Genomic DNA, 24897 nt, shown 5'->3' with positions numbered 1-24897 from the left:
TATGAACATTTGAACATGTTGGCCATGTTCTGTTATAATCTCCACCCGGCACAGCCAGAAGAGGACTGGCCACCCCACATAGCCTGGTTCCTCTCTAGGTTTCTTCCTAGGTTTTGGCCTTTCTAGGGAGTTTTTCCTAGCCACCGTGCTTCTACACCTGCATTGCTTGCTGTTTGGGGTTTTAGGCTGGGTTTCTGTACAGCACTTTGAGATATCAGCTGATGTACGAAGGGCTATATAAATAAATTTGATTTGATTTTGATTTAACCCACTGTTTAGGTAGTTAACCCACTGTTTAGGTAGTTAACCCACTGTTTAGGCAGTTAACCCACTGTTAAGGCAGTTAACCCACTGTTAAGGCAGTTAACCCACTGTTAAGGCAGTTAACCCACTGTTTAGGCAGTTAACCCACTGTTAAGACAGTTAACCCACTGTTTAGGCAGTTAACCCACTGTTTAGGCAGTTAACCCACTGTTAAGGCAGTTAACCCACTGTTAAGACAGTTAACCCACTGTTTAGGCAGTTAACCCACTGTTTAGGCAGTTAACCCACTGTTAAGGCAGTTAACCTACTGTTAAGGCAGTTAACCTACTGTTAAGGCAGTTGCTCAGCGTGATAGAGTCAGCGTGATAGAGTCAGCGTGATAGAGTCAGCGTGATAAAGTCAGCGTATTGGAGTGCGTGTGTGTGGGTGATGTCCAGCGAGTGTGCATAGTGCAGGAGAATCAGTGAAAAAAGGGCCAATGCAATAGTCTGGGTAGTGATGTGATGAACTGTTCAGCAGTCTTATAGGGCAGAAGCAGTTCAGGTGCCTTTAGGTCCCAGATTTAGCGCTCCGGTACTGCTTGCTGTGAGATAGCAGAGTGAACAGTCTCTGGCTTGGATGGCTAGGGCTTTCCTCTGGCACCACCTGGTGTAGAGGTCCTGGATGGCAGGGAGCTCGGCCCCAGTGCACCACCCTCGGTAGTGCCTTGTGATCGAGGGCGGTGCAGTTGCCATATCAAGCGGTGATGCAGCCAATGAAGATGCTATCAATGGTGTAGCTATAGAACTTTAAGGATCTGAGGGACCATGCCAAATCTATTCAACCTCCTGAGGGCGGAAGAGGCTCTGTTGAGCTCTCTTCACAACTATGTTTGTGTGTGTGGAACATGATAGGTCCTTAGTAATGCGGCCCTCTGTTTCCTATAGTCCGCGATCAGCTCCTTTGTCTTACTCTGACCTCCTTCCTGTAGGCTGTCTCATCGTTGTCGTTGATCAGGCCTGCCACTGTTGTGTCGTCGGCAAACTTAATGATGGTGTTGGAGTTGTGTTTGGCCATGCAGTCATGGGTGAACAGGGAGTACCAGAGGGGACTAAACACACACCACTGTCCTGAGGCTTGGTGAATAGCTTGGAGGGGACTATGGTGTTGAACGCTGCTGAGCTGTAGTCAATGAAGAGCATTCTCACATAGGTATTCCTCTTGTCCAGGTGGGAGAGAGCAGTGTGGAGTACAATAGAGAATGGATCTATTGCGGCGGTTTGCGAATTGAAGTGGGTCCTGGGTGTCTGGAATGATGGTGTTGATGTGTGTCATGACCAGCCTTTCAAACCATTTCATGGTTACAGATGTGAGTGATACGGGACAACAGTCATTTAGGCAGGTTACCTTTGAGTTCTTAGGAACATAGACAATGGTGGTCTGCATGAAACATGTAGGTATCACAGACTGGGTCAGGGAGAGGTTGAAGGTGTCCGTGAAGACACTTGCCAGCTGGTCACCGCATGCTATGAGAATGCGCCCTGGTATTCCTTCTGGCCCAGTGCCCATGTGAGTGTTAACCTCTTTAAAAGACTTATTCACATCAGGGGAGCGAGATCACACAGTCGTCTGGGACAGACATGCCTTCTCTCTTGAGTAGCCCGAACAATGGAGTATGGTTCGACGTTAACAATGGAACAGCTGAGTCGGAGTTGAAGTTGGAGCCGCAATCGAGGTCTAAATCGAGATTAGTAGCTGTCGATTCATAGTTCAAAAATACTTGGCGGTCATAGGTCATGGTGTGAGCTTTCTGTACGAAAAAATAATAAGGATAAACATTTTAAAAAAGTCACAAAATAGCAAAGTCGGGTTGGAGCACGTAAAATGTTGACCATATCATGACAACACAAATATGTTTCCGGAATAAGGTAAGACAGTTGTACTAATCCCAGCAAGGCATTTACAAGTTATATTCTTTAAAATCAAAGGATACATTTCATTATTTGAAATAACTGAACATTGCTGGAAGAATTTGACTGTGGCATTTTAAAGTTACTATCCAGATGAAAAACCTGGATGAACCCCTAAATATGTTACTGTCCAAATGCGTTGTATGAACCAGGCAACCAACCTTTGGCAAACACATATACAAATGCTACATATATCTATTGAAATGTAAATATCTAATCTTGCACTCAAAGATGTCTAAACAATACTGTATATTTATTTGTGCTTTTATTTATTCAGGTTAGTCTCAGTCTGTTCCGTTCACATCAGGTAGAAAAACACAGACAACTGTAGCTTTGTTAAACCACATCTACAAAGTATATACATTATAATGCATCAGTACAATTGCATTGATAAAATAAATCAAAGTAGGCTAATTATTTCAATATATATATTTTTTAAATAACTGCCATTAAGCTAAATATTTTTGGACTATAATGTAATACAACACATAAACAATAAGTATAAAATATACGTGTTTTACTGTTTTCAAAGTGGTGTAAGAGATGTAGCTTTATTGTCTACTATGTAATATATGTCCAACCCTTTTCCATCACAGAAGGAAGAAATGTCACAACAATGAACGTACTGACTCTGATCAACCCTGGTGTTTGAATTCAGGTAAAGCCTTAAAGCCCCCATTAAGTATGTTTTATGTTATTTTTAAATCATCACTGAATGTCTAATTCATCTCTGGGGGTGTTTATTTCATGAAAAATGATTTATTATTAAATATTTTGTAGCATTTCTTTGCCTGAGCCTACTTTTGCCATTGAAATGCTCATTCTGATTGGGCGTGTTGATACAAAGGTAAATGTATTTACATACACAGCCCTGATTGGTGATTGATATATATTTTTAAAGCTTTTACACTAAAAGGGCATTATCATAATTTTCACAACTTCAGAGTGTTATTTTGACCTCATAGTGAGGAAATATCATAAATAAATCTGTCAATTACGTTTTTGACTGCACTGCCCCTTTAATATAACAGACTGTAGAAGCCATAGTAAATTATAGCTGGTAATAATGATGGCTAGTTGACCATTGGCAGATCCTGTGAAGATCAGTTGGTGAAGCATGTTGCTTGCAATGCCAAGGGTCAGGAGTTAAATTCTTGTTGGGGCCACACATACGTAAAATATGTACACACATGACTGTAAATTGCTTTGGATGAAAATGTCTGCAAATGGCATTATTATATTATTCAATCTCTGTCCTATAGCACCACCTAGCTGTATAATTGAACCCTAATGGCCTATTCATTAATCTACACACATCTTCCAATATAGCTCTGACTGTGGATTGAAGTTGTTTATATTTTAGGTATAGATTAACAAGCATAGTTTATCCAGTAGGCCTAGTAGTTTTGTCACAATCCTGAGTTTGTATTTCAGTCCAATGACACTTGGCTTGGTTAAGGGATGAGGCTGGAGAAATGTCACCCCTCTCAAATTCCTAGACCGAGATTAGGCTGGTGTAACCGGTGTGAAATGGCTAGTTAGCGGGGTGCGCACTAACAGCGCTTCAATCGGCGACGTCACTCGCTCTGAGCTCTTGAAGTAGTTGTTCCCCTTACTCTGCAAGGACCATGGCTTCTGTGGAGCGATGGGTAACGATGCTTCGAGGGTAGCTGTTGTCTATGTGTGCAGAGGGTCCCTGGTTCGAGCCCGGAGAGGGACAGATACAATAATGTTACAGATGGAATGACTGACAGTCCATGAGAACCCAAATGAGGTTTTATAACATATTTTGATCTAAAACCTGAGCTGTTGATTGTACAACTAATGACAACAAAAATATAAACAATTGAGTAAAACTACCTTATTGCTGGTTATTATGGAATTAGATAAACTAATTCCTCAGTTCTATTCTTCAAGAATCAGTGAGTATAGAATTGGATGAAAATGACCACAGACCTACTACAGCAGGAGATTGGTTGAGCCATAAAGGGCTTATGAAATTGGACTCTATTCTACCACCGTGTGGTCAGGAGAGGAAACACACTTCCATAATATCAGGGTTACACAAGTGCATAAGGACTTTGGGTATTTTACATTTACGTCATTTAGCAGACGCTCTTATCCACAGCGACTTCAAACATTATCATACTTTTTATATCATACTGATCGCCCGTAGGAATTAAACTTACAACCCTGGCGTTGCAAGCTCCACCCACTGAGCTACACAGGTTATTTTTCTCAGAAGCCCCATCTATGTAAAACATAAAATATCATTATTGCGCAATCAATAATTCAATTTGCTAACAATTTAACAAAAAATAATCTAGTAACATTTTAGTTGCCCTAGTGTTATTTAACCCTGCTACTCAAAAACATTCATAATAGCCTATTTTTTATGCTGCTACTAAAACAGCCTTATTCTAAAATGTATTAAATTGTTTTTGTACTAAAACACCACATTTATAATATGCTATATTTATCCATTGTACTAAAACACATGTATAATAGCCTATATTTAAGCCTGCTACTAAAATAATACATTTATAATAGGCTCTCTTTAGCCCCACTACTAAACACATTTATAGTAGGCAATATTTAGACAAGCACAAGGACAGGTGAAACAGATCAGGGTGTGACAAAAACAACATTTCTAATGGGCTATATTTAACCCTGCTACCAAAACACAGTTATAATAGAATGTAGTTAACCCTGCTACTAAAACACCACATTTATAATAGCCTACACTGACGTTCAAAAGTTGGGTCACTTAGAAATGTCCTTTTTTTTAAGTAAAGCTCATTTTTGGTTCATTAAAATAACATCAAATTGATCAGAAATACAGTGTAGACATTGTTAATGTTGTAAATGACTTTTGTAGCTGGAAACGGCTGATTTCTTATGGCATACCTACATAGGCGTATAGAGGCCCATTATCAGCCAGCATCACTCCTGTGTTCCAATGGACGTTGTGTTAGCTAATCCATTTTCATTTTATCGCATGGATTAGCCTTCCTTTCTCAGAACAAGAATAGACTGAAGAGTTTCAGAAGAAAGGTCTTTGCTTCTGGCCTTTTTGAGGCTGTAATCGAACCCACAAATGCTGATGCTCCAGATACTCAACTAGTCTAAAGAAGGCCAGTTTTATTACTTCTTTAATCAGAACAACAGTTTTCAGCTGTGCTAACATAATTGCAAAAGGGTTTTCTAATGATCAATTAGGCTTTTAAAATGATCAACTTGGATTAGCTAACACAACATGCCACTGGAACACAGGAGTGATGGTTGCTGATATTGGGCCTCTGAACGTGTATGTAGATATTCCATAACAAAATCAGCAGTTTCCAGCTACAATAGTCATTTACAACATTAACAATGTTACACTGTATTTCTGATCCATTTGATGTTATTTTAATGGACAAAAAATGTGCTTTTCTTTAAAATACAAGGAAATGTCTAAGTGACCCCAAACTTTTACACGGTAGTGTATATTTAACCCTGCTACTCAGCCTTATTCTAAAATGTTTAATAATGTTTCCCCCCCTCAATCAACACACAATACCCATAATCTACAAAGAAAAAACTTGTTTTTAGAAATGGTGCAAATGTATAAAAATGTAAAAATGAAATATTTACATACGTTTTCAGACCCTTTACTCAGTACTTTGTTGAAGCACCTTTGGCAGCGATTACAGTCTCAAGTCTTCTTGGGTACGACGCTACAAGCTTGGTTCACCTGTATTTGGGGAATTTCTCCCATTCTTCTCTGCAGATCCTCTCAAGCTCTGTCAGGTTGGATGGGGAGCGCCGCTGCACAGCTGTTTTCAGGTCTCTTCAGTAATGATCTATCCGGTTCAAGTCTGGCTCTGGTTGGGACACTCAAGGACATTCAGAGACTTGTCCCAAAGCCAATCCTGTATTGTCTTGGCTGTGTGCCTTGGGTTATTGTCCTGCTGGAAGGAGAATCTTCACCCCAGTACTGAGCACTCTGGAGCAGGTTTTCATGAAGTATGTCTCTGTACTTTGCTCAAATCATCTTTCCCTCGATCCTAACTAGTCTCCCAGTCACTGCCGCTGAAAAACATCCCCTCAGCATGATGTTGCCACCACCATGCTTCACCGTAGGGATGGTGCCAGGTTTCCTTCGGATGTGACACTTGGCATTCAGGCCAAAGAGTTCAAACTTGGTTTCATCAGACCAGAGAATCTTGTTTTTCATGGTCTGAGAGTCCTTTAGGTGCATTTTGGAAAACTCCAAGTGGGCTGTCATGTGCCTTTTACTGAGGAGTGGCTTCCGTCTGGCCACTCTACCATAAAGGCCTGATTGGAGTGCTGCAGAGATGGCTGTACTTCTGGAAAGTTTGCTCATGTCCACAGAGGAACTCTGGAACTCTGTCAGAGTGACCATCGGCTTCTTGGTCACCTCCTTGACCAAGCCATTCTCCCCTGATTGCTCAGTTTGGCTGAACGGCCAGGTCTAGGAGGAGTCTTGGTGGTTCAAAACTTCTACCATTTAAGAATGATGGAGGCCACTGTGTTCTTGGGGACCATCAATGCTGTAGAAATGTTTTGGTACCCTTCCCCAGAGCTGTGGCTCAACACAATCCTGTCTCAGAGCTCTACAGACAATTCCTTTGACTTCATGGCTTGGTTTTTGCTCTGACATGCATGGTTAACTGGGGGACCTTATATAGACAGGTGTGTGCCTTTCCAAATCATGTCCAGTCAATTGAATTTACCACAGGTGGACTCCAATCACTGGTTTTATGATTTTGGATCGCAGACAATTTGACATGACATTTTGGTCATTTATCAGACACTCTTATCCAGAGTGACTTACGGTTAGTTCACTCATCTCGGTGAGACAACCACATCACAGTCGTAGCATTATAATTTTCCCTCAATACAGAAGTTATCAGCTGAGTGCTGGTAGATGGTTGAGCGCTTTCTACTCCTCTCCAAAAATTATACTTGAGCAACATTGATGGTGAGATGTTCAAAGAGAATAAAACGTAATCTGACTGCTCTAGCATAAGGCAAAGGAGAATATGAACTGAATCTAATTAATTTAATTGTCATATTGTATTGTTGACCAATAAGGCCTAACAATGAATGTAAAACATGAATCCTAATTGCCTATATTTGCATCCCCAATTGCTTGGAACAGAGCAATATAGGACTCTGACTTAGACCAGAACTATATAGGACTCTGACTTAGACCAGAACTATATAGGCCACCCTGTAAATAGGACTCTGGTTCTGACTTGGTCCGCAAAACATTTGATTGCCCTCCACTAAGTCAACAAGCCTTTGGTGTGAGTGTGTGCACGGTGTGTGTGTCTGTGTGCACGATGTGTGTATGTGTGCATGAGAGTTTAGGGCCCACGTCATATGGAGACAATTGATGTCTGGTTAGTGATTAACCCTTAGCAGAGCTAATTAACATAACATGACTATGTCTATACCATGATCATGTTACTGTTTACTGCGTGAGCCCTACAATGTAAATCTATCTCGAACAAGGTGACTTTGATCAATATATTAGGCTCCCTGTGCAAGGCAGGTAATCCACTGGTCCCCGGGGACCGATGATGTGGATGTCCATTAAGACAGCCCTCAGCAACGCTCTGATTCAGAAGGGTTGAATGGGGAAGACACATTTCAGATGAATACATTCAGTTAGGTATTCTCTAGGTATCCCCCTTTCCCTTTATTAGTGTTACAGCTGTGGTAATACCATTACAGCTGTGGTAATACCATTACAGCTGTAGTAATACCATTACAGCTGTAGTAATACCATTACAGCTGTAGTAATACCATTACAGCTGTAGTAATATCATTACAGCTGTAGTAATACCATTACAGCTGTAGTAATACCATTGCAGCTGTAGTAATTTTGTTAGAGCTTTAAAGCTGTATTCATTGTTTTAATTATTTTACCTTTATTTAACTAGGCAAGTCAATTAAGAACCAATTCTTATTTTCAATGACGGCCTAGTGGGTTAACTACCATGTTCAGGGGCAGAACAGCAGATTTTACCTTGCCAGCTCAGGGATTTGATCTTGCAACCTTCCGGTTACTAGTCCAATGCTCTAACCACTAGGCTACCTGTCGCCCCAATGTTACCGTTAGAACTGACTTGGTATCCCCCTTTCCCTTTTAATAGTGTTATAGCTTTGGTAATAGCTTTACACCTGTAGTTATACCCTTACAGCTGTAGAAATATCATTATAGCTGTGGCAATACCGTTACATCTGTAGTAATTATGTTACAGCTGTGGTAATAGCTTTACAGCTGTGGTAATACCATTACAACTGTAGTAATACCATTACAACTGTAGTAATACCATTACAGCTGTGGTAATACCATTACAACTGTGGTAATACCATTACAGCTGTGGTAATACCATTACAACTGTGGTAATACCATTACAGCTGTGGTAATACCATTACAGCTGTGGTAATACCATTACAGCTGTGGTAATACCATTACAGCTGTGGTAATACCATTACAACTGTGGTAATACCATTACAGCTGTGGTAATACCATTACAACTGTGGTAATACCATTACAGCTGTGGTAATACCATTACAGCTGTGGTAATACCATTACAGCTGTGGTAATACCATTACAGCTGTGGTAATACCATTACAACTGACTATCTATTATAACCTTTTGTTTACCCTTTCAATTTACTCTCAGATTCGAAAATGCTAATTAACATCAAAGCAGATGTCATGCAAAACTTTAAGTCCCCTGCCAGCTCCTACACATCATCTCTAACTGATCCCTTGGCTAACAGGTATTGTGTCAATTTAAAACTTGCACAAGACATTTCACAGAATTGTACATTTTAACAAATGTAGGCAATTTATTAATTACTACATTTAGCTAAGATTAGATAGTTCATCCAGAGATTCTTACCTTGATTCGTCCAGATCATCATGTCATTTGTAGTTCTTTATGATAGCCACATTAGCAACTAATAAAATGTCATTTTGGGGGCGTAAATACAGGCAAACATTGATACAAGTCAAGTTGTCCTACAGAGATTCACACCATTATTAAGCCTACACAAAACACAGCCCTTATTTGAAGTGTTTCTAAAGTCCCCTATGGGGAGAAATGAATGGTGGAAAAACTATTTGAACTATTTCCCTGTTTGTCCGCTAGGTTTTATGGGCATTATGACTCATACTGTGGTACTCTATTGATGGCTACAAGAACCATTTGTCAGTAGTTATCTTGGCCAAAGGTTCTGCAACCAAGTACTAGCTCCGGGGTGACGATCATTTTGTCCATGCCATTTGTCTTCATTTTCTGAATTAAAATTGTAAACTTAAGTTTCCAAAAATAAAAGATCTGTCCAGATCTGTAAACACTTGTAAGATATCCAGACACAACATGTGTCTGACTACCTATGGAGGAGGGCAGGAAGATCTGATCACAATCAAATCACAATGTGTCTTTTAATCGTCTACACCTGTCTGAAAATGTGGACACAATCAGAATGTGGACAAGATCAGGACAAAGGACTCATGTTAGAACCAGGTATAAACAGGGACTCATGTTAGAACCAGGTATAAACAGGGACACATGTTAGAACCAGGTATAAACTGGGACATAGTCAGGCTCTTACTGGAACCCTGATTTCATTCATTCCATAGAAATATAATTAACAGAATTTTATGAAACATTTTGAATTTTATGAGGCCTAACAACACACATGAAGTTGAATGCCAGCTTGATTTCCCAATGCACATCTCTGATCTGAAAAATGAACTCACCACATCAACAGTCGGAACCAAGGCCATGAATAAAATGTGTCTTATTTGGTCTAATAGAGAAAACCCAAAGAGAGTATATTTCCTTTTGGGAGCGAAGAGGTTACATAGATCGGACCTCTGTTAAGACACCCGGCGCTCATATTGGGTCATCTAATCTGTTTGGAAGACACTGTGACCGGCTACATCAAAGCATTCCTGCCGGGGAAATGGCACCCTGGGCAGTGCTAAGGTAGAGGCGGTCATAACCCCGATAATAAATTAGAAAAGAGGAGAGAGTGGCAAGCTGCACCTGCATAGCCCCACTGACGGCTTCACCACATGTTGGGAGGGAGGCCTGTGTGAATGCTCAGGGAATGGCAGGTCTCAACAATGGAAAAACTGGACAACAAGTTAAGTTACAAACTGCAGTCAAAACACTCTCTGGCAGCGAAGGCTTCACTGAAATGAGTAGGCTAGGCATGGTCGCTTCATATCCAATTCTTCTTCTCTGTTTTCATGTAGGCCTGGGGCAAATGTTACCCATTTCCCAAAACACACTCTTAATTTTGAATATATCATATGAAAATACATTTTGTATGTTGTGTTTTTCTCATTAAAAAAAGTCTAGCCAATATTTCCCGTCTGCACTTTCAGATAAATGATTTAAGCCTAATCTTCCCATGTAGTATTAATCAGATCACGTATTATACCTTCTGTGCAGCCTATAACCTATATCGGACTAGCCAAGGAAAAGTGATAGAACTAAAGAAAATGTTCATCTATAATAAAAAATGGACTGTCTTCCAGCTGCCACAGATGATTTCATCATCATGTTTATGTCCTTTCATTATTTTTGCAACATTTTAGGCAACGCAAAAAAGGAACATCCTTTTGAAATCCGATTCCTTGTAGGTTCTGATCTAGACCTTTATGCACAAAAGCCTCATCTTTTTCCAAGGCCCCTCATTGTGGGGATGATTGATAAAAAGGTGTCTCTCATAAGACTATATAGGCTTCTGTGGACCCCAAAACAGGCCTAGGCCTTCAGTATGTAGCGCATTCCTGCAGTCAAATTACCAAATTGGCCTCTCTGGCCTCATGGGTGGAATGTTCATATTTTTCAGAATTAATAAACATTTAAAATCTGGTTTCTATGTCAAACGGTTTTGTTCAATTTCATTCTTATGAAGTTTAATATTGGGATGCAAACTCAAAACGTAATACATTTCAACTCTATATCTGACATGGTACAGGTGTCTTATTTTTGAAAGCCAATAACCATGTGTGTGAGGTGTATATTTTTGTTTAAAAGTAGATATGTTAAATACTTCCAATAAACACTGTGTGACCCTGATTTAGCCCACTGCAGTAAAAGGCTAAAACTTTGTCCAACCTATTTTAATGACCAATTCAACACGTTTGTTTCCTTGAATTGTTCTATTCATGGAGGCACCATATTGAAGGAAACAGCTTCAACAACTTTTTATATGACCCTAAAAATAAAATCCCAATTAGTCAGATGTATTGATCTACAACAGAAGCGTCTGAAACACGCGTCTAATCGATCTCCGAATGGGGCCCCTCTCCCCTGGAATCTCCCGCGTCAACTATGTTCCTATAGTTCGGTGTCACATTACAGCATCCTCAACAGATCCCTAACCTACTGGTTCTCATGGAGCTAACCCGCTAGGTCATCAGACTGGTAAACAGCCATTACTAACATAGAGAGGCTGCTGCCAACATACAGACTCAAATCTCTGGCCTCTTTATTAAATTGACATAATAAAGGTATCTCTAGTCACCTTAAATAACACCACTTTAATAATGTTTACATACCCTACATTACTCATCTCATATGTATATACTGTATTCTATACCATCTACTGCATCTTGCCTATGCCGCACGCCATCGCTCATCCATATATTTATTTGTTAGATTACTTGTTAGATATTACTGCAAAGTCGGAAGTAGAAGCACAAGCATTTCGCTACATTCGCATTCACATATGCTAACCATATTTGTGACCAATAACATTTGTTTTGATTTGAATGGATTTATATATTCCTATAGGATGTCACATTTAAGTTGCAATTTATATTGAAACACCAGCCATGAATCTGTAGGGTGGCATTGTGAAGATTTCTTCTCACGTCGCCGCCTGTGTATCACACTACAACTCCAAGGTCTGTAGGGCGGGACAGGCAGGCAGTGAGAGTGTTCTCTAGTGTCCTCTAGTCCCGCATACTGACACAGTGTTTTCACAGACTCGTTTGTTGTGTCAACTTTCTAATCAGGCCAATCTGTACTCTGTCACTTTGTCTCACTAACTCCAGCTGCTCACATTGACAGGGTTGAAACGGTAGGGAGGTAGGTGATAGGTAATGTAACTGCGTAGCAGGCCTTTTGGATAATATCTGAAGGCCTATATTATGATGAAATACATTATATAAAATAAAATGTAGGCAATGGTGCAACATCAGGTAAAAAATATGCCAGTTTGTAAGCACTTATTATTCCAGTAGTATTGTATTTATACATTAAAACATCAATAACAAAGACAATGTAGGCATTGGTAAAGTCTGAAAGTATTTTGATCATTGTGACAAATGTATTTAATTGTGTAGCCTACATTTGTCATACAGGCCTAGCCCGAATGTTGTTTCCTCGTACAACATGTAACCTGTGGTTATTTTAGGCATATTTAGCATCTGATTGTAATAGGACTATTATTTAGAATTATTCGGAGTATTATTTTAAAACAAATGACTAGATGAAAAGTCTGTCGATGTGCCCTTGAGCAAGGGACTTCATCTTAATTGCTCATGTAAATCGCTCCGTATAACAGTGTCTGCTGAATGGTCTAACGTCATTGTAACAAAGTGAAAATGCTGTTGAATAATTTAGAATTTAATAGGGCCTAATTGGGATCATTCCAACCGACAGTAAGACCATTCAAAAAATCAAATGCAAAGAACACCTATGAAGTTGTATTTTAAATAACCAGGTTTCCATCCAACCGGTTTATGAAAGTTAAGTACATGACACAACAGGCCTGATGGAAACAGCAAATCTGTCGGTAAGTGTACCAAATGTAGACAAAACTAAATATGCTAGACAAGGTGGGCTCTTTTTGTGTCAGTAAAATTAACTATGCAAGAAATGGCGTAGAAACGCTTTTATGGGCAAACATTGATATAATAACCTTGATTTTGAAATAAACTTGGAGTCACGTGGTGATAGTATTTCGTGTCGTCCTCCCACTACGACTCGGGAAAGCACGCGGTTTAAGCTAATAGGCTACATATTAAATACATTATGATGAACTTCACAGGGTGGTGAAAATGCACGGTGATGAGGTTGACAAATAAAAATCCTTTTGCCCTTTTGTCCATAATAATCTAATTATGTACCGTACCCACACTTTATCTGCGAGCTGTTGGCTAGAGCACATTTGCTATATAACGCAACATTTTTGGTGACAAAACCATTTGTAGAGTTGAAAATGCGATGGAAACCCATTTAATTAACGTGTATTTTTTATTTGGTACATGGGAATTTAACCACCAAAGTCATTTGTATGTGCACTACCTCATCCAGCACATCATGTTTTCAGCAGCAAGTCAATTTGATGGATATTTTTACGTGAATTTTTGAATATTCCCATGAAAATCTGGCACCAATTGGATGGAATCCTATCTTGTGTCAGACAACGTTGATGCACTTAATGAATTGATAAGAGCTTCAAGTTCTTCCCATTGAATATGAGGCCTATGCTACAGGCTGTCATTACGCATGAGGCCACTATCAAGCCCTCTATCTAGCCTCATAGCCTCTCTCTCTTGCTTTCTGCTCTCCAATATGTTGATGAATCATTTCCTCGTTTTGTTTAGATTGTAACTCCACGCCATTACAACAATTCCATCAACAAAGAGAACGTCGTGAACAGCCAATAGGGTCGAGGGGTTGAAAACGAGCCAATCACGATGGAATCCACTCGCACCCAAATTCTTCATAGGGATGGTGCTCTGGCTCAAGCCTGGAAGAAAACCGTGGAGCGGACCAGAGTGACAGACCACGTCAAAACAACGTCTGTATTTACCGTTGGGATATCTCTCTCTGTTCCGCGGTACATTGAGCAACAATTAAACAGATTGTCAGCGGTGTCTGTCAGTGCTGTTTTACAGACAAGTTCATCAGTTCAGAGCGCACTGACTAGAGACAAACTGCAATAAGGAGTAGATGTTGGAAGGAACTTTGAATCTTTTCTGGAGTTGCCTGCCTGCATTGAAGTAAGTCTAACTGGTTTACCCATTTATCTTACTCGTTTTTCACACTTCATAGATTGGAGGGAACATATGCTGTTATTATGTCTCTGTTTATTACTAATTGATATGTTTATTGGACATTTATTAAACTGTCATCCATAGGGCGCACAATGTGGAACATCATTCCATAGGGATTTTAATGACAGATATATTATTTTATTTCAGACTGTATTGACTGTAGTGAACTAACCGCCTCGTGAGCCAGAACCTTGGAGATAGGACGGTAGGCACGAGGCACCGGGAGACAGGCAACAGACATGATGACGGATATCACCGGTACAGAGTTTGAGATCGACGTGGAAAGTCTGGAGACCGAAAGTGACGACCAGGACCAGCCGGACTACAGCTCCTCTCTGTCCTGCGCAGGAGACAACGAGCCGCGGGCCAAGGGAGATGACAAGCCAGGCACCACCAGCCAGGGGTCCGGTGAACAGCGTAAGCTAAGCCGGACGCCGAAGTGTGCCCGCTGCAGAAACCACGGAGTGGTGTCTTGTCTGAAGGGGCATAAGCGGTTCTGCCGCTGGAGGGACTGCCAGTGTGCCAACTGTCTTCTGGTGGTGGAGAGACAGCGGGTCATGGCGGCTCAGGTGGCACTACGGAGACAACAAGCTACCGAGGTGTGTGTTTGGATTCTAATAAATTATAATGTTATTAAATTAAGGTGCGTGTGTGTTTTTTCAGTCATTGGAGAGGGTGTAAAAGTCGTTGGTTTCACCATGCAACTTTATTGCAAGCAATGTTGCCAAAACTGTATCTTAAAATAATTTTAATTTAAAAGGTATTCCAACTGTCTTCATTGACTAGAAACATATGTCATTTTTACATTGTAAAAAACATTGTAAAAAGGGCCTAAATTGAAATCATGTCCCGTTTCGGTCTTATGCATCGAAATGATCAGGACAGAGGAAGTAGCAGCAAAGTCTAACACAGAAAATATTTTAAAATGTTTAGTTTTAGTTTAGTAGAGTTATATTATTTATTTCCTCACCGAACACAGTAACATGCTAGTGTGATGAAAGCCTAATAATAACCCTTTATTTATATTATAAGTAGCCTCTTGGTATCACTTATCTAATATTTTCAAAAACTTGGGACTGGTATCAAACGAATAAGGCCTCTGAAATCACAATTCAAATAGTTTTATTTCTGTAATTTTATCAGGATAAAAAGGGAATTTGTGGAAAGCAGATTCCAGCAGAGAGAAGAGCTATTTACCAGAGACACATCAGACCGTCAACGATGCTGGCTAAGAGCATTCTGGAAGGTAACACAGTTGTAGTCTATTCTAGTCTTGTCTAGTCGATCCTATCCTAAACTATTGAATACTTTTCTGTTTTGTTCTATCCTATTCTATTCTATCATATACTATTCTATTCTATCCTATAATATTCTATTCTAAACTATTCTATCCTACACTATTGTATTCTATACTATTCTATTCTATCCTATTCTATTTTGTCCTATACTATTCTATCCTATGCTATTCTATTTTGTCCTATCCTATTGTATTCTATGCTATTCTATTCTATCCTATAATATTATATTCTATACTTTTCTTTTCTATCCTATACTATTGTATTCTATACTATTCTATCCTATTCTATTCTATTCTATTTTGTCCTATACTATTTTATCCTATACTATTATATTTTGTCCTATACTATTCTATCCTATACCCTTCTATTATATTATATCCTATAGTATTCTACTCTATCCTATTCTATCCTATAATATTATATACCTTTCTATCCTATACTATTGTATTCTATCCTATTCTATCCTATAATATTATATTATATACTTTTCTATCCTATACTATTGTATTCTATCCTATTCTATCCTATAATATTATATTATATACTTTTCTATCCTATACTATTGTATTCTATCCTATTCTATCCTATAATATTATATTATATACTTTTCTATCCTATACTATTGTATTTTATTCTATTTTATCATATTCCAATTTGTCTTATACTATTCTATTCTATTTTGTCCTATGCCATTCTATCATATTCTATTCTATTTTGTCCTATACCATTCTATTCTATTCTATTTTGTCCTATACCATTCTATCATATTCTATTATATTCTATTTTGTCCTATACCATTCTATCATATTCTATTATCTGTTTGTTTATCCTGTCCTATCCTCTCCTAGCCTTTCCTCTTCTGTTTATCCTGTCCTAACCTAGCCTTTCCTATTCTATTTGATCTTGTCCTATCCTATCCTTTCCTCTTCTATTTTATCCTGTCCTAACCTAGCCTTTCCTATTCTATTTGATCTTGTCCTATCCTATCCTTTCCTCTTCTATTTTATCCTGTCCTAACCTAGCCTTTCCTATTCTATTTTATTCTGTCTTAACCTAGCCTTTCCTATTCTGTTTATCCTGTCCTCTCCTCTCCTATTTTATCCTGTCCTCTCCTCTCCTATCCCCTCCTCTTCTATTTTATCCTGTCCTATCCTATCCTTTCCTATTCTATTTTATCCTATGCAATGCAATTCTATTCTCAGATTAAGCAGGAAACTCCTTTATCCTGTTTACAAGTGATGGTTTTAATGAATGAACTGGTGTTGGATACTTGTTTATCTCCTTGATATTCTCTCTCTCTCTCAGACTTGTTACAATGTCTTTATTTTATAGATATCAGATAGAACTAAGCAGACACAATACAATTTGAGATGTTTTGTAAAATGCTTTAAAGTGGAAAAGACACATACATAATTTTTCTTATGTACATTAGTTTCTATGATTTATCAAGCTTAATTTAACCTAATCTGACTGATATCTAACCTGTTTATTTAACCTAATCTGTCTGATATCTAACCTGTTTATTTAACCTAATCTGTCTGATATCTAGCCTGTTTATTTAACCTAATCTGTCTGATATCTAACCTGCTTTATTTAACCTAATCTGACTGATATCTAACCTGTTTATTTAACCTAATCTGTCTGATATCTAACCTGCTTTATTTAACCTAATCTGACTGATATCTAACCTGTTTATTTAACCTAATATGTCTGATATCTAACCTGCTTTATTTAACCTAATCTGACTGATATCTAACCTGTTTATTTAACCTAATCTGTCTGATATCTAACCTGTTTATTTAACCCAATTTGTCTGATATCTAACCTGCTTTATTTAACCTAATCTGACTGATATCTAACCTGTTTATTTAACCTAATCTGTCTGATATCTAACCTGTTTATTTAACCTAATCTGACTGATATCTAACCTGCTTTATTTAACCTAATCTGTCTGACATCTAACCTGCTTTATTTAACCTAATATCATTGATATCTAACCTGTTTATTTAACCTAATCTGTCTGATATCTAACCTGCTTTATTTAACCTAATCTGTCTGATATCTAACCTGCTTTATTTAACCTAATATCATTGATATCTAACCTGCTTTATTTAACCTAATCTGTCTGATATCTAACCTGCTTTATTTAACCTAATCTGTCTGATATCTAACCTGCTTTATTTAACCTAATCTGTCTGATATCTAACCTGCTTTATTTAACCTAATATCATTGATATCTAACCTGCTTTATTTAACCTAATCTGACTGATATCTAACCTGCTTTATTTAACCAAATCTGTCTGATATCTAACCTGCTTTATTTACCTAATCTGACTGATATCTAACCTGGGATATTTAACCTAATCTCTCTGATTGATAAACCTGCTTTATTTAACCTAATCTGTCTGATATCTAACCTGCTTTATTTACCTAATCTGACTGATATCTAACCTGGGATATTTAACCTAATCTGTCTGATATCTAACCTGCTTTATTTACCTAATCTGACTGATATCTAACCTGGGATATTTAACCTAATCTCTCTGATTGATAAACCTGCTTTATTTAACCTAATCTGACTGATATCTAACCTGCTTTATTTAACCTAATCTGACTGATATCTACCCTGCTTATTTAACCTAATCTGACTGATATCTAACCTGCTTTATTTAACCTAATCTGTCTGATATCTAACCTGCTTTATTTAACCTAATCTGACTGATATCTAACCTGCTTTATTTAACCTAATCTGACTGATATCTACCCTGCTTATTTAACCTAATCTGTCTGATATCTAACCTGCTTTATTTAACCTAATCTGTCTGATATCTACCCTGCTTATTTAACCTAATCTGACTGATATCTAACCTGGGATATTTAACCTAATCTGTCTGATATCTAACCTGCTTTATTTAACCTAATCTGTCTGATATCTAACCTGCTTTATTTAACCTAATCTGACTGATATCTACCCTGCTTATTTAACCTAATCTGACTGATATCTAACCTGCTTATTTAACCTAATCTGTCTGATATCTAACCTGCTTTATTTAACCTAATCTGACTGATATCTACCCTGCTTATTTAACCTAATCTGTCTGATATCTAACCTGCTTTATTTAACCTAATCTGACTGATATCTACCCTGCTTATTTAACCTAATCTGTCTGATATCTAACCTGTTTATTTAACCTAATCTGTCTGATATCTACCCTGCTTATTTAACCTAATCTGTCTGATATCTACCCTGCTTATTTAACCTAATCTGACTGATATCTAACCTGGGATATTTAACCTAATCTGTCTGATATCTAACCTGCTTTATTTAACCTAATCTGTCTGATATCTAACCTGCTTTATTTAACCTAATCTGACTGATATCTACCCTGCTTATTTAACCTAATCTGACTGATATCTAACCTGCTTATTTAACCTAATCTGTCTGATATCTAACCTGCTTTATTTAACCTAATCTGACTGATATCTACCCTGCTTATTTAACCTATTCTGTCTGATATCTAACCTGTTTATTTAACCTAATCTGTCTGATATCTACCCTGCTTATTTAACCTAATCTGACTGATATCTAGCCTGTTTATTTAACCTAATCTGTCTGATATCTAACCTGCTTTATTTAACCTAATCTGACTGATATCTACCCTGCTTTATTTAACCTAATCTGTCTGATATCTACCCTGCTTATTTAACCTAATCTGTCTGATATCTAACCTGCTTTATTTAACCTAATCTGACTGATATCTAACCTGCTTATTTAACCTAATCTGATTCATATATCAATAAAATAAATATCCAATAGGCTTAACTCCACACCGTCAACCTGCAATCATTTGCATGCAGTTACTTTTCTTTTTAACAAACAGTTTTAACATCAATGAAATTAACAGTTATACGAAACATGTATACTTTTAGCAGTTTACTATAACATTAAATCTAACCCAGAATGAAATCGAATATCGTATTATTATTACTATTAGTATGACTATAATACAGTAGCATATTGTATTGTATTGTTATTATATAGTATCAATTAATATTAAATAGTATCATATATCATTATATTTTTATTATATAGTATCATATTGTTATATAGTTATGTTGCTGCATTGCTCTACTGTCAGAACTAGAAGCACAAGCATTTCGCTACATTTGCAATAACATCTGCTAACCATGTGTATGTGACCAATACAATTTGATTTGATTTGATTTATATGTCATCTCACCTCTGCCCCTGTTCTGTCTCCTCTCAGGATACCGTCCGGTGCAGGGTGACCCATACCTGGGGGCCAGCCCGTCCCTCCCGCCCCCCCTCAGCGACAGGATGAGGAAGAGGAGAGCGTTTGCTGACAAAGAGCTGGAGAGGATCATGCTGGAGAGAGAGTACAAGGAGAGAGAGCTGCTAGGACCCTCCCAGGCTGCTACAGCCTCTCTGCTCTTCCCCAACAGTCTGGTCCGGCATGCTGCAGAGTACAAGGCCTACAAGACAGCCCCGGAGGAGCCTCAGCACAACAACAAGGAACTCTGTCGCTTCCTGTCACCCAGCTGTGTGGACCTCTCCCTGAAATATGCCACCAGCCCCAGCAACATGGAGCTCATCTCCTCCAATGTCTCCGTGGCGACCACCTACCGCCAGTACCCTCTGACCTCACCGCTGACCTCTCAGCGAGGGTTCATGGTGTGGCCACGTGGCCCCTCCCTCCTGTACCAGCAGTGCCTGCGCAATGCCACGGCCATCCAGAACATGAAGCCAGGTGCAGTCTGGGATCCCAGGACAATAGCCGCAGCCGCAGAAAGCCTCCCACCCGACCACGACGCCACGGCAACCACTGCCATCACTGCCGCCAAGCTCGAGGGGTCGAGGGTCGCTGTGGGCCTCCCCGAGGGTTTTGACCCCCAGCAGCAGGACGGCCACGCCCAGTCCCAGGCCCCTCTCACCCAGGGGGGGCACCGCAAACGATCAGCCTTCTCTCCCCCGAAGAGAGGCTTCGGACAGGCCTTCCCTCCAAGTACATCTCACCCCCAGCCTCACCCTCACCACCCCAGCCACGAACATGTCCTGAACAAGCTGAGCAAGGACAGCGCCAAACACACGCTATCCATGAAGCTCAACTCTTTTCACTCACTCATCCAGCAGACACTGAGTGAGAAGGCTAGGGCCGGGACTGGAGAGAGAGAGAGGGCTGGGGTAGAGGTAGGAGCTGGGGCTGGGGAGAGAGCTGGGACGGGGGTCGAGCTCCGGGGCCCCTACTGTAACGAACTGCTGGAGGAAGCAGCCAGAAAATACCGTGAAGGACCTTCTAAGGACTTCTACAGTTTCAAAGGCTCTAATAGATACAGCAAGGAGTTCCTGTCTAAGTCAGCCGGGACGAAGGTCGTGTCCAGCCAGTCTCTATCCTTCTCTGTGGAGGCCATTTTGAATAGGCCATCACCGGCTATGAACAGAGCATCACACTAACTGTATGAACAGAGCTTCACAGTAATAACAGTCATGTTTACCAGGAACGGACTGGGACCAAAAATCAACCCCGAATTTCGTTTTTCCTTCAGACCTCCATTATCAGCTAAATAATGATGATTCTGCACAAACCCCTCAATTAAGTCTGGTCCACTGGCTTGAAATGGACCAAACTATTCTGACATTGGACCAACTGCCCTATGACATATCCGTTTCTATCTGCTCTGAACTATGTAGTGCTCTCTCAGACCATCTACTGTCCAAGGATTTGATCAGGCAATTGCTTTAACTGGTCTTCCATTCCACAGACACACAGACACACACACACACACACACACACACACACACACACACACACACACACACACACACACACACACACACACACACACACACACACACACAGACACACAGACACACAGACACACAGACACAAAGACACTCAGACACTCAGACACTCACACAAACACAGACACACGCACAGAAACACACAAATGCACAGACGCACACACACACACACACACACACACACACACACACACACACACACACACACACACACACACACAGAGACACTCAGACACACACACACACAGAAACACAGACACTCAGACACACAGACACACAGGCACAGACACACAGACAGTCAGACACACACAGAAACACAGACACTCAGACACACAGACACTCAGACACGCACACATGCACAGACGTACAGACGCATACACACTCAGACACAGACACAGACACACATACACACACACACACAGGCACACCTACACACACACACACACACACACACACACACACACACACACACACACACACACACACACACACACACACACACATACACACACACACACACACAGACACACACACACACACACAGACACTCAGACACTCAGACACTCACACAAACACAGACACACGCACAGAAACACACAAATGCACAGACGCACACACACACACACACACACACACACACACACACACACACACACACACACACACACACACACACACACACACACACACACACACACACACACACACACACACACAGAAACACAGACACACAGACACTCAGACACACAGACACACAGGCACAGACACACAGACAGTCAGACACACACAGAAACACAGACACTCAGACACACAGACACTCAGACACGCACACATGCACAGACGTACAGACGCACACACACTCAGACACAGACACAGACACACATACACACACACACACACACACAGGCACACAGACACACACAAACACACTCAGACACACAGACACACACAGAAACACAGACACGCAGACACGCACAGATGCTCACACACACACACACACACACACACACACACACACACACACACACACACACACACACACACACACACACACACACACACACACACACACACACACAGACACTCAGGCACACAGACACACAGACACTCAGACACACACAGAGACACAGACACTCAGACACACACAGGCACACAGACACACACAGACAAACAGACACACAGACAATCCATTAGATGCAGAAGTCTGTCACTGTACTTGTTGCTGTAGTTGGTATATTTTGTTATTCTTTTTAAATAAGCACTGCCTCTCAGTACCGATATACTTCAAGCAGTAATGTTTATATGTATATTATATTTTAAATAAGCATGTTGTAAATCTCTTTATGGTGTAGATTATTTAAATGTATCACTAATGTGTCAATAAACTTTATAAATAATCAAGCTCTTGTATCAGGTTTGGTGTTTCATTCTTTGGATACATTTGTTTTAATGATAATGATAATGATTTAATGATAATGATTTCATTATATTGATTTCATGATAATTATTTAACCATAAGGATGTAATGATGTTTGATGCGATGGGCTGTGGGTCAACCTTGTCATGACTATTGGTTATACAGTGGGGCAAAAAAGTATTTAGTCAGCCACCAATTGTGCAAGTTCTCCCACTTAAAAAGATGAGAGAGGCCTGTAATTTTAATCATAGGTGCACTTCAACTATGACAGACAAAATGAGAAGAAAAAAATCCAGAAAATCACATTGTAGGATTTTTCATGAATTTATTTGCAAATTATGGTGGAAAATAAGTATTTAGTCACCTACAAACAAGCAAGATTTCTGGCTCTCACAGACCTGTAACTTCTTCTTTAAGAGGCTCCTCTGTCCTCCACTCGTTACCTGTATTAATGGCACCTGTTTGAACTTGTTATCAGTATAAAAGACACCTGTCCACAACCTCAAACAGTCACACTCCAAACTCCACTATGGCCAAGACCAAAGAGCTGTCAAAGGACACCAGAAACAAAATTGTAGACCTGCAACAGGCTGGGAAGACTGAATCTGCAATAGGTAAGCAGCTTGGTTTGAAGAAATCAACTGTGGGAGCAATTATTAGGAAATGGAAGACATACAAGACAACTGATAATCTCCCTCGATCTTGGGCTCCACGCAAAATCTCACCCAGTGGGGTCAAAATGATCACAAGAACGGTGAGCAAAAGTCCCAGAACCACACGATGGGGACCTAGTGAATGACCTGCAGGGAGCTGGGACCAAAGTAACAAAGCCTACCATCAGTAACACACTACGCCACCAGGGACTCAAATCCTGCAGTGCCAGACGTGTCCCCCTGCTTAAGCCAGTACATGTCCAGGCCTGTCTGAAGTTTGCTAGAAAGCATTTGGATGATCCAGAAGAAGATTGGGAGAATGTCATATGGTCAGATGAAACCAAAATATAACTTTTTGGTAAAAACTCAACTCGTCGTGTTTGGAGGACAAAGAATGCTGAGTTGCATCCAAAGAACACCATACCTACTGTGAAGCATGGGGGTGGAAACATCATGCTTTGGGGCTGTTTTTCTGCAAAGGGACCAGGACGACTGATCCGTGGAAAGGAAAGAATGAATGGGGCCATGTATTGTGAGATTTTGAGTGAAAACCTTCCATCAGCAAGGGCATTGAAGATGAAACGTGGCTGGGTCTTTCAGCATGACAATGATCCCAAACACACCGCCCGGGCAATGAAGGAGTGGCTTCGTAAGAAGCATTTCAAGGTCCTGGAGTGGCCTAGCCAGTCTCCAGATCTCAACCCCATAGAAAATCTTTGGAGGGAGTTGAAAGTCCGTGTTGCCCAGCAACAGCCCCAAAACATCACTGCTCTAGAGGAGATCTGCATGGAGGAATGGGCCAAAATACCAGCAACAGTGTGTGAAAACCTTGTGAAGACTTACAGAAAATGTTTGACCTCTGTCATTGCCATCAAAGGGTATATAACAAAGTATTGAGATAAACTTTTGTTATTGACCAAATACTTATTTTCCACCATAATTTGCAAATCAATTCATAAAAAATCCTACAATGTGATTTTCTGGATTTTTTTCTTCTCATTTTGTCTGTCATAGTTGAAGTGTACCTATGATGAAAATTACAAGCCTCTCTCATATTTTTAAGTGGGAGAACTTGCACAATTGGTGGCTGACTAAATACTTTTTTGCCCCACTGTATATTAGACATGAAGAATTCTATAAAATCAGCATTTTTTCCCAAGCATTTCTAAGGGCTGGATTCAATCAATAGCGCTGAAGTTTGGCGTTACAGCATGATTGACATTTAAAGGCAATGTTCCCGCATTCAAGGTAAACGCTGCATATGTCACCATAAATGGAAATGAGCTTTAAATTTAGATTCTACACTACAGAATACAGCCCAAGTACAAGTGATTAGAGAGTATTAAAAGCACAAATAAAAAAGAGGAATGTGTTTTATAAAACTGTT

The 24897-nt window shown here is 39.8% G+C and overlaps 1 protein-coding gene across 1 annotated transcript; it reads left to right on the top strand.

Annotated features, from left to right (window-relative positions):
- The first annotated feature begins 14060 nt into the window (after positions 1 to 14060).
- On the top strand, positions 14061 to 21514 carry LOC139411856 (doublesex- and mab-3-related transcription factor 2-like). Its single transcript, XM_071158597.1, has 4 exons — positions 14061 to 14267; positions 14469 to 14920; positions 15465 to 15567; positions 19888 to 21514. Exons 2-4 carry the CDS (start codon positions 14561 to 14563, stop codon positions 21090 to 21092), a joined length of 1668 nt encoding a protein of 555 aa, XP_071014698.1. The 5' UTR covers positions 14061 to 14267; positions 14469 to 14560; the 3' UTR covers positions 21093 to 21514.
- Positions 21515 to 24897: the final 3383 nt, after the last annotated feature.

Source organism: Oncorhynchus clarkii, chromosome 6, assembly GCF_045791955.1.
Source record: "Oncorhynchus clarkii lewisi isolate Uvic-CL-2024 chromosome 6, UVic_Ocla_1.0, whole genome shotgun sequence".
Lineage (NCBI taxonomy): Eukaryota > Metazoa > Chordata > Actinopteri > Salmoniformes > Salmonidae > Oncorhynchus > Oncorhynchus clarkii.
This window is presented reverse-complemented; position numbering and strand designations above follow the sequence as displayed.

What these genes read in the sequence shown, in the direction of transcription:
- LOC139411856 (XM_071158597.1), top strand. Translation starts at nt 14,561, where the DNA reads ATGATGACGGATATCACCGGTACAGAGTTTGAGATCGACGTGGAAAGT. An exon ending in GGAGACAACAAGCTACCGAG is followed by an intron (nt 14,921 to 15,464) that starts GTGTGTGTTTGG and finishes TAATTTTATCAG; the next exon opens with GATAAAAAGGGAATTTGTGG. An exon ending in GGCTAAGAGCATTCTGGAAG is followed by an intron (nt 15,568 to 19,887) that starts GTAACACAGTTG and finishes GTCTCCTCTCAG; the next exon opens with GATACCGTCCGGTGCAGGGT.